Source organism: Cucurbita moschata, unplaced genomic scaffold (assembly GCF_002738365.1).
Source record: "Cucurbita moschata cultivar Rifu unplaced genomic scaffold, Cmos_1.0 Cmo_Scf00027, whole genome shotgun sequence".
NCBI classification, from domain to species: Eukaryota; Viridiplantae; Streptophyta; class Magnoliopsida; order Cucurbitales; family Cucurbitaceae; genus Cucurbita; species Cucurbita moschata.
In genome coordinates, this window is record NW_019268543.1 from 2,665,554 (window position 1) to 2,677,330 (window position 11,777).

General features: G+C 37.2%; 3 protein-coding genes across 3 annotated transcripts; all 3 read left to right on the forward strand.

Annotated features, from left to right (window-relative positions):
• Window positions 1–449: 449 nt before the first annotated feature.
• LOC111462485 (dihydrofolate reductase-like) lies at window positions 450–1,674 on the forward strand. Its single transcript, XM_023106072.1, has 6 exons — window positions 450–688; window positions 759–857; window positions 933–974; window positions 1,059–1,191; window positions 1,277–1,378; window positions 1,467–1,674. The coding sequence occupies exons 1-6, from the start codon at window positions 467–469 to the stop codon at window positions 1,520–1,522; spliced, it is 654 nt and encodes a 217-aa protein (XP_022961840.1). The 5' UTR covers window positions 450–466; the 3' UTR covers window positions 1,523–1,674.
• Window positions 1,675–2,717: 1,043 nt separating this feature from the next.
• LOC111462484 (dihydrofolate reductase-like) lies at window positions 2,718–4,737 on the forward strand. Its single transcript, XM_023106071.1, has 6 exons — window positions 2,718–3,121; window positions 3,206–3,304; window positions 3,414–3,455; window positions 3,568–3,697; window positions 4,240–4,341; window positions 4,424–4,737. The coding sequence occupies exons 1-6, from the start codon at window positions 2,819–2,821 to the stop codon at window positions 4,495–4,497; spliced, it is 750 nt and encodes a 249-aa protein (XP_022961839.1). The 5' UTR covers window positions 2,718–2,818; the 3' UTR covers window positions 4,498–4,737.
• Window positions 4,738–5,940: 1,203 nt separating this feature from the next.
• LOC111462732 (GEM-like protein 1) lies at window positions 5,941–9,564 on the forward strand. Its single transcript, XM_023106448.1, has 4 exons — window positions 5,941–6,482; window positions 6,580–6,681; window positions 7,915–8,186; window positions 9,104–9,564. Exons 1-4 carry the CDS (start codon window positions 6,119–6,121, stop codon window positions 9,290–9,292), a joined length of 927 nt encoding a protein of 308 aa, XP_022962216.1. The 5' UTR covers window positions 5,941–6,118; the 3' UTR covers window positions 9,293–9,564.
• Window positions 9,565–11,777: the final 2,213 nt, after the last annotated feature.

Below are 11,777 nucleotides of genomic sequence, written 5' to 3' on the forward strand. Positions count from 1 at the left end.
TAACTAGACAGAAATTGATACGAACTTCTTATAATTTGGCAGGCACAACAACGGCATGCAGGTTGAAAAAAAGTCTGAATCAGAATGGTATATGGCAATGATTCTTATCATAGATTCTTGACCTTGTCGTTTGACTTCTCGAAGATTACTATCTTGCCTAATAGGCTGGATATGACTTCCCTTAGCTTAGTTTGGATGACATAGCCTCTCGCGGAATTCTCGATGAGAACAATAGTTCAAGAGTTCACTCGAAAGGCACTTGAAATGAGATGTCACCGTCTTGTGCAATGCAACGAGATTTGACTGTCTATCATTGGACGACTTCTCGTTGAGCAGACTCAATGTTATTTTGAAGAGTTAGTAGAGCTATGACCGAACCCATTACTCTAACTAGTCTAGTTATTTAATTAAGGTCGGTAGAAATGGCTTTAAAAGAGCAGCTAGCGATTCAAAGAGAATTTCAAGCATGGGCAGCGAGAGTAACATTCAAAGAAAACCTAGAATTTTGTGCCTTCATGGCTTCCGAACCAGTGGAGCAATCTTGAAGAAGCATGTCGAGAAATGGCCGACTTCCGTCCTCGATCAATTCGATTTCCATTTTATGGACGCTCCATTCCCTTCCAGAGGAAAATCCGAAGTCGAAGGACTTCACGATCCTCCCTATTTCGAGTGGTTTCAATTCCACGAGGTTCACAAATCGCTCTTCCTTTTCAATTCTCTGCAATTTCACAACTCAATATCGATCGATTCTATTTCAGGACACGGCCGATTTTGCAAATGTCGAGGAATGCCTTCAATTCATCGAGAATCACATGCTTGAGCACGGACCATTCGACGGACTACTCGGCTTCTCACAGGTAACAATTGATCCGAATCAATTTCGGAGTTGAACGATTTCACATTTGAAACTCTTCGATCGCGAACATTTTCAGGGAGCGGCGTTGGCGGCCTTACTGCCGGGATTTCAAGCGAAGGTAAACACTCCAGCCGCTTGGCCTGGCTATTGTTGTAAATCTCTGTTTCAATTTTCCAGAATGAAATTGAATCGGTTGCGGCAGGGTGTGGCGCTGACGAGAGTCCCTAAGATCAAATTCGTAATCATCATCAGCGGTGTGAAACTGGAATCGCCATCTCTGGACGCTCAAGAAGCGTCTGCCTCATCCATCGCATGCCCCTCCCTCCATTTTCTAAGTAACTTCCACGCATTGTTTTTGCCTTATTCCATTTCTTTTCATTTTGCTCGCTGAAAGGATCTGTTGTTATTGTGGTTGGCAAGGTGAGGAAGACTTCTTCATGCCCAGTGGATTGCAGCTGCTGGAATCATTTGTTGAACCATTTGTAATCAATCATCTCAAAGGCCACACAGTACCTAAACTTGGTAATCTTCAATTCATTCCTCAAATATACATCCTTATTGCTCTTCTTATGGTAATTTAGATATCGTATAATATAATTTCCCTTTTCAGATCAAAAAAGTTTGAAGATCATGGAGAATTTCATCGACAGAATTTCAAAGTTATGATCGGCTCAGAACTAAAATAACAGCTTAGCTCAAAGACAAATGAGACGACAAAATTCGAACATCTAATAACTTGATCAAAAGAATACATCTTAATTACATGTGTTATACTCTTCGATCATAATAATAAAAATAAAACCAAGCTACATATTTAATAACCGTCTATATTTTTATGAAGTTATTGCTTTTTTTCTTAGTTCAACCGACAACTTTTCTTAAACTCTTGATAAGAAATCACTTCAAAGATAAGATTCAGATTTGTCAAATATCTCAAGACAAATGCTCCTTTTACTGCATTTTTAATATCTACTAATAAAGTCTCAAAATTAAAACTATTAACTTTAAAGCTGAGATATTCCAAGAATTAACTGACCATAATTAACAACTTTGTAAATAAGCTTTAAAATATAATAAAAAAATATTAAACTCTAAATTATCATACACCAAAAATTTGTAATAAATGAGTTTTTTTTTTTTTAATGTGACGTGAATTATATTAACACGTCATTATTTGAAAATAATAACAAAAAAACTATGTATTGTTATTACAAATTATTCAACAAAATATGTAAAATTGAATATTACAGATACACTCTCATACCTAAAATAAATAATTACTTAATCCACTTAATATTGTAAATTTAAGTATTAGCTGTCAAGGTACTCATTAACTGGTTGGATGCTTGAAAAATAATAGTAACTAATAAATGTTACTTATAAATACCTTCAAATCCACTTAATCCTTTGCATTGACTTAAAACAACCTTTATTACAAACTTTTAAATATGAGAATATTCGTGTAATAAATTTATTACTATAAATGAATGAACGCTTAAATAGTGTCATTATTGTCAAATATTTTCACAGACTTTTCTGTACATATTAGGTTGTACGTAATAATTTCCTTCCTTTATAAAATAAAATAAAATTTTAAATGAAAATCTTAAATTAATCGTTTTATTAATCAACCTCCTAATCTTTCCATTAAACTTTAGCAAAATTCATAATTATTTTCCCTTAATTCAATTTAAAATAAAATCAATCCATTAACAAATATCTTTTCCACTTTTCATTTATTTGTTATTTTACGAATAAAAAAAAGCCCAAGCCCAAGCCCAAATTGTAATACAGTGCATTTTATACCGAAAATATCCCTATCGAGTGCGCGTCTCTTCCCCAAAAAAATTGAATACTCGCGCGTCAGCACATTCGTCCTCGGCGATTCCCATGTTTACAACGAGTCTCTATTATGAAGCTACCCAGGGAGGAGGGAGGAAGGGCCTAGAAAATGGGGTTTAAATGAGTTCGCTCTCCCCTCTCCTCTGCTCACCAATTTCGAAATCCAGATCTCCGGAGTTCCATTTACAGAGAATTCCAATCATGGGAACCGACGGTGAAATCCGAAGAAAACCTAGATTTCTTTGCCTCCATGGCTTCCGAACCAGTGGAGCAATCCTTAAGAAGCAGGTCGGAAAATGGCCGGATTCTGTCCTTGAACAACTCGATCTGGATTTTCTCGATGCTCCATTTCCTGCCGAAGGCAAATCTGACATCGAAGGAATTTTTGATCCTCCCTATTTCGAGTGGTTTCAATTCAGTCCAGTACGACTGCTTAACCCTAATTTCTTCCGAAAATCGCAAACTCTCGTTTATTTTGTTTGTTTATTCTCTCTTCTTCCATTGCAGGAATTTACAGAGTATAGGAATTTCGATGAGTGTCTCTCATTCATTGAGGATTACATGCTTAAGCACGGACCATTCGATGGATTCCTCGGTTTCTCACAGGTAATTTCCTTTTAATTTTTCCTAATTAGCCAAACGGAGCTTAATCGAGTATCCCGTTGATGAACTTTGTTGAATTTGACAATTTCAATTTCTTCGCGAACAATTTCAGGGGGCGATACTATCGGCCGCTCTGCCGGGACTTCAAGCGAAGGTAACCTAACAACAGCCTGCTGCTATTACATTACAAATCCATCTGAATTCTCCAAAATAAACGTTAAAAGTGAAATCGAGGTTTTGACGCAGAGGTGCATTAATTGTTGCAGGGTATTGCACTGACGAAAGTCCCCAAGATCAAATTCGTGATCATCGTCAGCGGTGCGAAATTCAGATCGCAATCTGTGGCTGAGAAAGCTTACTCGCCAGTCATTGGATGCCCATCCCTCCATTTTCTAGGTACCTCCTCCACATGGCGTTTGTCCTTTTTTGAAAGTAGTTTCGAATATAATGATTCTTTACATCGTTACTTTGAGAACAAACAAGCCACCGAATGCATAATTTTAGGCATTTAGTTTCGGAATTAAATAAGAGCTTGTCTTAATTCCTTGAATTACGTCCTAGGAGTCGAACAATCCATCATATTTTATGTATCAAAATAATTATAGACAGTTGACAATTCAAATTAAGGAGGTTGTTATGAATGTATTATTAAAAAATGTGAATGGACAATACTTCGATTGGTCTTTTTTTTCAAAATAAGAGAATCAAATCCCTAAATTCTTAGGTGGGTATCACTTTAAAACTCCAAATAGCTCAAAACTTTACTAATTGAATCAATTTAGACATCCAATCCATTAGTCTTTCATTTTAAAGCCATTGATGCAAGAGTTCTTCAGATGCCATGATTTGATATTGTCCTTTGATTATATGAAATGTTTAGATTAATCAACTTCTAGAACCTGTGTGTGAAATGCTGAAAAGGGTTATCATGGTGGCAGGTAAGGAAGATTTCTTGATGCCCCACGGACAGAAGCTTCTGGAATCATATATAGAGCCAGTAATAATTAATCATCCTAAAGGCCACACAATACCAAGACTGGGTAATATACAATTTCAACTCATTTCACTCTTCCATCCTTAATTTCTAATGCTGATTTAATTATCTCAACTTTATATTTTCAGATGATGAAGGTTTGGAGGTTATGGAGAGTTTCATTGAGAAGATTTCAAAGATGTTGGATGAGGCAGAAGAATAATAATAGGCTTAAAAGTCGCATTGGACTATCAATTATGCAGCCTTAGCCTTAAACAATGATGGAGCTAATTGTATAGTTCATTCGATGTATTTTATTTTAAATATTTCAAAACTATTCTCTCCGTAGGGTTGAGCCCTTGTATTCCATCAAGTGTTACACATCATTAATCTTACACACAATAAGTAATTTTTCATAGTTTCTGGATCTGTCTTGTGTATAATTAGTAATCTTTTATGGTTCGAGGGTTTATGGTAAATTTGCCCCAAGGATAAGATAAGACAAATACATAATGAGAATTTTCTTACATCTTATCCTTTTAACCGTAGACCGCTATAACATTTGCATTGTCTACTTTTGTTTATTATGTATCGTTGTTAGTAGATATTGTTTGCTGCATTGTTGTCAGCCTCAGTTTTAAAACGTAGGCCATTATAAGAAATGTTTTGTTCCCCTCTCCCATTGATGTTGGATATCACAATCCACTCCCTTAGTGATGCTGGGCCCCGAAGGGGGGTGGATTATGATGTCCTACATTGGTTGGGGAGGAGAACAGACCACCATTTATAAGGGTGTGGAAACCTTCCCCCTTAGTGACACTGGGCCCCGAAGGGGGGTGGATTGTGATGTCCTACATTGGTTGAGGGGAGAATAAACCTACATTGGTTGGGGAGGAGAATAGACCACCATTTATAAGGGTGTGGAAACCTTTCCCCTTAGTGACGCTGGGCCCCGAAGGGGGGGTGGATTGTGATGTCCTACACTGGTTGGGGGGAGAATAAACCACCATTTATAAGGGTGTGGAAACCTTCCCCTAGCAGAAGCATTTTAAAGTCTTGAGGAAAGCCTAAAGAGGACAATATCTGCTAGCAGTGGATCTGCGTCGTTACACTTAGAGGCTTAACATCCGCTAATAGATATTGTCCGCTTTGGTCCATTACGTATTGCCATCAGCCTCACGGTTTTAAAACGTGTTTGCTAGGGAGAGATTCTCACACCCTTATAAGAAACGTTTCGTTCCTCTCTCCAATTGATATGCGGTCTCACAATCCACCCCCCTCAAGGATTTAGCGTTCTTGATGGCACACCGCTCGATACCATTTGTATTAGTCCAAGTTAGCCGATAGTAGGCATTGTCTGCTTTCGGCTGTTATGTATCGTCGTGAAGAGATTTTCACACTCATATGAAAAATGTGGGATGGAGTCTCCACCAATTTTTTAAAATTCAACCATTAACCTTATGTAGTGAGGAACCATTGCGATAAAATATGCACCAAAAAATCATAAGAACAAAAAAAAATACAAAAGAATTGGAAATTCAAAGCAAGACCCTTTGACCATCTGACCCCTCCATTTCCAACCGTTCAAAACATTACACGTATTTTGCGTGAGTAATTTTGTCTGTAGTTCTTAATTATTATTTCATTTAGAAAAAAGAAACATTATCTTTAATTCTCCGTTGAAAGAAGAGAGAACAAAATCAAACAAAATATCAGATGCGAAGAAACGAATAAAAACACCGTCGATTTCGTACTCACCCGTTTCCCTTCCAAACTGATTCAGTTCTTCTCGTTTATTTCACCGGCGTCGGAGATCGATTTGAACTATCCTCATCCACTCTCAAATGAGTCAATCTCAGCCACAGCCTCAGCCTCAGCCTCAGCCTCAGCCTCACCCCGATCCATCCAATCCACTCCCTCCTAAACCGTCGCACTCCGATCCCCCGGATCCGGTTACCGATCATCGCTCCGGCGACTATTCTCCCTATCCCAAGCTTGACCCTAGCGATGTTGCTCCGCCGCTGATGCCGGAGAACTGGACCACTGTCCCCATGAGCTCCCAACCCCAACATCCTCCTCCGCCTCAAACTCAGCCGAACAGTGAGCCTCGTGCTCCGATCTCTGAGGGAAATGCTACCACTCTGCCGACTGAAGCTAATCCCTATGTTTCTGCGGCTCCAGCCTCTGGAAATCCATCTTCCGCCAAGAGTATGTGGTCGATTTCCCTAGATGTTAATATTTATTGACCGTTTAGAATTAAATGAAATTCGAATTCAATAGATGTGCATGCTTGATGTATGATCAGATACGGTGGATTCCATGAAGGAGATGCTTGGAAGATGGGGAAAGAAGGCTGCTGAGGCAACCAAGAAGGCCGAGGATCTTGCTGGAAATATGTGGCAGCACTGTAAACCCTTAATTCTTTTAAATAATCAACGCGTTCTTTACCTTCTCATCACTACTGATAAATTTGAATTCGAGTTTAAAATAAATGATGAACTTGTAGGTGGTTAAGATGAGAAATTACAAGACTCTGATAGCACACGCATCTGTATGCCGACTTTGATTGGAATATAGTTTACGTCCATTTAAACGCAGATCTTAGAAAAACCTACAATTGTTCTACTAAGGATACTGGCATTAAGCGTTTTCCTGGAACTATGTCTCATTTGTTTTACTTTCATTATGTGCTCTGCTGTTTTATGGGTTGTGACTTCCATTGAATGAGTTGTGTTCTTTCTTATTGCCTGAGCTTGAATTTTGGATTACCTTTTATCTGGTACTATAAGCTTTTTCGGTTGAGAATTGTTGGGAGAGGAAGTCCCATGTTGGCTAATTAAATGGACGATCATGGGTTTATAAGTAAAGAATTGTGATGTCCCACATTGGTTGGGGAGGAGAACAAACCACCATTTATAAGGGTGTGGAAACCTTTCCCTAGCAGACGCGTTTTAAAGTCTTGAGGGGAAGTCCGAAAGGGAAATCCCAAAGAGGACAATATCTGCTAGCGGTGGATCTAGGTCGTTACAAATGGTATCAGAGCCAGACACTGGACGATGTGTCAGCCTTCTCGCTGTTCTCCGAAGGGGGTAGACACGAGGCGGTGTGCCAGTAAGGACGCTGGGCCCCAATGGGGGGTGGATTTGGGGGTTGTCCCACATCAATTGGAGGAAGGAAAGAGTGCCAGCGAGGACGCTGGGCCCCGAAGGGGGGTGGATTGTGATGTCCCACATTGGTTGGGGAGGAGAACAAACCACCTCTTATAAGGGTGTGGAAACCTTCCCCTAGTAGACGCGTTGCGTTTTAAAGCCTTGAGGGGAAGCCCGAAAGGGAAAGCCCAAAGAGGACAATATTTGCTAGCGGTGGATCTAGATCGTTACAGGAATACATCTCCATTGGTATGAGGACTTTTGGGGAAACCAAAAAGTAAATCCACGAGAGTTTATGCTCAAAGTGCACAATATCATACCATTGTGGAGGTCCGTGATTTTTAACATTTTCTACACCTACTCATTTGGAACAAGCGGTTTTGACTTTAAATACGATGATATTAAAACACTCTTTATCATTGTTTTTGGAACTTTTTACTTGCTTCTGTTAAGCAATAATGATAAGTCGAAACAATCTTGTTTCAAACCAGTGAAAACAGGGCCTAGCATTACTGATGCTGCTGTGGCAAGAATTGCTCAAGGGACGAAAGTTCTTGCAGAAGGTGGTTATGAGAAGATCTTCCGACAGACTTTTGAGAGTATTCCGGAAGAGAAACTTCAGAAGGCGTTTGCGTGCTACTTATCCACATCAGCTGGTCCAGTGATGGGAACTTTGTACGTATCAACGGCTAAACTTGCCTTTTGCAGTGACGATCCTCTTTCGTACAAAGTCGGTGACAAGACTCAATGGAGCCTTTACAAGGTAAAACTGAATTGTTGAATCTTACTGTTCGTTAAGCAGTCGATAATTAGATGAATCTAAAAGTTTTGGTTGAATTGATGCCAATTCAAGTGAAGAAGATGTGAAGAATGGGCCATCAATATTTTTGAAAGTGAGGAAGTTAGAACTTGGGGAACTCTTGCTCGAGTATGGGTAATGCACCATTAATAGTCTATATTGTGAGATCCCACGTCGGTTGGAGAGGAGAACAAAGCATCCCTTATAAGGGTGTGGAAACCTCTCCTTAATAGACGCGTTTTAAAACAGTAAGGCTAACGGCGATACATAACAGGCCAAAGCGGTGTTTCATATATGGAGCACTTTCTTAGAGTAAACTCAAGTCAGATTCCAACTTCTCTATCCTGACCTCCCAGTTTCCTCTTGAATCAGTCTGATTGCTTCAAATCCAAATCCAGTATCATGAAACCCTTAAATCCATTTTTTAATGTTTGAGAACATTATTTCAATCACATGGTCAATAAAATTTCATTGGAACTCTGTTCTGAAAGATTATGCATTTAGATTTAAGAATTTTTGCAACATCTTACAAGTTTCAGAGGGTCATCTTCTTCTAATAATTTAAACGCATACATACTTATCCTTTTGTTCATTACTGCAAAATTTTACTCGATTCTAATAATCTCGAGTGTTGATCAAGCGATTGCTCAGTTGATCTGTGGTTTCTTCTTTATTATCATTTTGTATTGATGATGCATGATTTCCCCCCATGTTGTGTTCATGATGAATGTATACTTCGATTCGATTATGACGTTTGGAGTTGCATCCATGACCATGACCATGGCCAGCACTTGTATTGCCCATCTGTAGTTCATATAGGTTGCTGAGATTCTATAACAAAAATTGATTAGAAATCACCTGTATCTCCTCTTATATGATAGGTGGTGATCCCGCTGCATCACCTGAAAGCAGTCAACCCATCAACAAGCAAAGCAAAACCGGCTGAAAAGTTCATACAAGTTATCTCCATTGACAACCATGAATTCTGGTTCATGGGCTTCGTATATTATGATAGTGCAGTCAAAATTCTTGGAGAAGCCCTGCAGCCCAACAACCCATTGTCTGTGTGAAAATCTTGTGAGGCGGGCTGACACTTCTGGATCATCAACTTTTTTACCTGCTCACCCACAGTAAGAATTGAAGTAAGTCAAGATTTTGATGTTATATACAACAAATTACTGTAGAAATACCGTACCTCTGTAGTTTTACTAGCAATGTTGTCTTTATGGACTTCCTCATCATTCATATTTGTTTTCTCTACTGTGTATGGAGTGAAAAATTTGAAGTTGTTTGAACTTTTGTTGATTGAAAGGTAAATAGTATTGATGATTGAATGTTTGAATATATGTTTTTAAATATGGATTAAAATGAATTTCAAAATAGAGAATAATAATAATAATAATAATAATAATGGTATTTGGACTCTTTCCATGTGACAGTTCATCATTCCATAATGGGCTTTTAATTCTCATCCAGGGCTCATCTTTAGTTCATCTACTTTTACCCTTCTGATATTTTGTTTTTGTAACCATTTTTTTCCAATTATTTTCTTGCCAATGTACAAGAAATTAATGTAATAATTTAATAATACATTATGTAAAAATAGTTCCAAAAAAAAATGGCAGCATTATTCTTATCTGCATTATTTTAATAGGTTAGGTTTCGAAACAAACTTAGATTATGTTTGGTTTATATTGATTAATGTTAAATAATTATTTCGTTATAATTAAATTATTTATTAACGGAGCTTTTATAAATAAAAACTATTGATTACATTTATGAAAAATAGTACCGACAATAAATTATTATATTTTCGACCGAAAGTTCAACAGAATCTATATAATGTATATATTAACTCTATTAACCCTTTAAATAACTTATTATTTCATAGTTCAAAAATGAAAAAAAGTTTAAATCTCTTTGTCTATTTAGTTTTAAATTTTAAAATGTATTGTAGAGGTTCGGAAATTTTTAAAATGTCTATATATATATATATCAACTTTCAATTTAGATAGGCCTCTAACATCTTCCAAAATTTTAGAAGTTACATATGAATTAATAGAAATAAATTTGAATTTTATGTCCAACGAAATTTAAAAAAAAAAGTGAAAAATTAAGAGATTTATTGAAGAATAACATCGATTAAAAATTTATCATATTATTAAAATATTTAATTATCTAACATAAAATTGTAAATTTAAAAATTTATTAGACATTTTTTGAAGTTTAAATTTTAATATAAAAGTCTGCTAGGCTACGTGGAGGAATCCCTCCGCAATCAGCTTCTTAGAGGGATTATGGACGCTTAGGCCGAGAAAGTTTGAGGCAGTAACAGGTCTGTGATGCCCTTAGATGTTCTGGGCCACACATGCGCTACATTGATGTATTCAACGAGTCTATAGCCTTGGCCGACAGGTCCGAGTAATCTTTGAAATTTCATCGTGATGGGGATAGATCATTGCAATGGTTGGTTTTCAACTCTTTGAACTTTTCTTTTTTAGCGTTCTTCTCTCCAACTGATGTGTGACATTACAATTCACCTCCCTTAAGAGCCAACGTTCTCATTGACACACCGCTCGGTGTCTGGCTCTGATACAATTTGTATTAGCCCAAATTCATCGTTAACGAATATTATCCTCTTCGAACTTTTCCTTTAAATTTCAAAAAATTTGAAATGTGTGTACTAGTAAAAGATTTTTACGGGACTTTAACGTAAGTAGCATATGAAAAGCAATAATGGAGGGTTTTCAGCTTTAGGTTGATGAGATAAAAGAGCAAAGGCAAAGGCAAAAAGCAAAGACATGACCGATATAAAAAAAAAAAAAAAACATTATGGATATGAAAAAAATCTTAAAATGTTAGCAAAATAAGCAAAGGTATTATTATTGTCCCGACACCGGACACTGCCTCAACACTTGAACTACATTCCTGTTCTTTACTTTTCCCACCAAAATTCACTCTCCCCTTTCCCATTGCTTCCCAACTCCAAACTTAATTCCAAACACAACATCGACCTTGTAACGTCACGCTCGAGTAAAACAACCTATATAAATGAATCAACACGACTTTCCGACAACAACAATACAATCCTTAAAAAATGCTTACAAGAACAAAACTTATCATCTACTGTTCCTTTCAGTGACTCAATTATAAAAACTCCAAAGCTAAACGAGCAACAATTCTACGACGGGTGACCTTGGATTTGTACGAAGAACGCAAATTCAAATCCGGGTGATGGAGAGATAAGATTATTGAGGGTAATCAAAGAAGAAGATGACAGATGTGAATAGAAACCAGAAGAAAAAAGAGGGCTTTTTGCATGCTTACCACGTTTGATTTCCCTTTGTTTCCTTTCAAAAACTCTATATTTCATCCAAAAAAAACCAAACCCAAATTAGAGACAATAATTTCAACACAAACCCATTAATCAAAATGGCTCAAATTCAGATTTTAACATGAAATTGATAAATTAAGGGGAAAAAAACACCAAAACTACTCGATCTAACCCTAATTTTAGATCTCCAAATTGACCATTTTTTTTTTTTTTTTTTTTTT

Coding starts and splice junctions, on each gene's coding strand:
- LOC111462485 (XM_023106072.1), top strand. CDS start 467: ATGGGCAGCGAGAGTAACATTCAAAGAAAACCTAGAATTTTGTGCCTT. Junction 1,192..1,276: donor CCCCTCCCTCCATTTTCTAA/GTAACTTCCACG, acceptor GTGGTTGGCAAG/GTGAGGAAGACTTCTTCATG. Junction 1,379..1,466: donor CCACACAGTACCTAAACTTG/GTAATCTTCAAT, acceptor TTCCCTTTTCAG/ATCAAAAAAGTTTGAAGATC.
- LOC111462732 (XM_023106448.1), top strand. CDS start 6,119: ATGAGTCAATCTCAGCCACAGCCTCAGCCTCAGCCTCAGCCTCAGCCT. Junction 6,682..7,914: donor TGGAAATATGTGGCAGCACT/GTAAACCCTTAA, acceptor GTTTCAAACCAG/TGAAAACAGGGCCTAGCATT. Junction 8,187..9,103: donor CTCAATGGAGCCTTTACAAG/GTAAAACTGAAT, acceptor CTTATATGATAG/GTGGTGATCCCGCTGCATCA.
- LOC111462484 (XM_023106071.1), top strand. CDS start 2,819: ATGAGTTCGCTCTCCCCTCTCCTCTGCTCACCAATTTCGAAATCCAGA. Junction 3,122..3,205: donor AGTGGTTTCAATTCAGTCCA/GTACGACTGCTT, acceptor CTTCCATTGCAG/GAATTTACAGAGTATAGGAA. Junction 4,342..4,423: donor CCACACAATACCAAGACTGG/GTAATATACAAT, acceptor TTATATTTTCAG/ATGATGAAGGTTTGGAGGTT.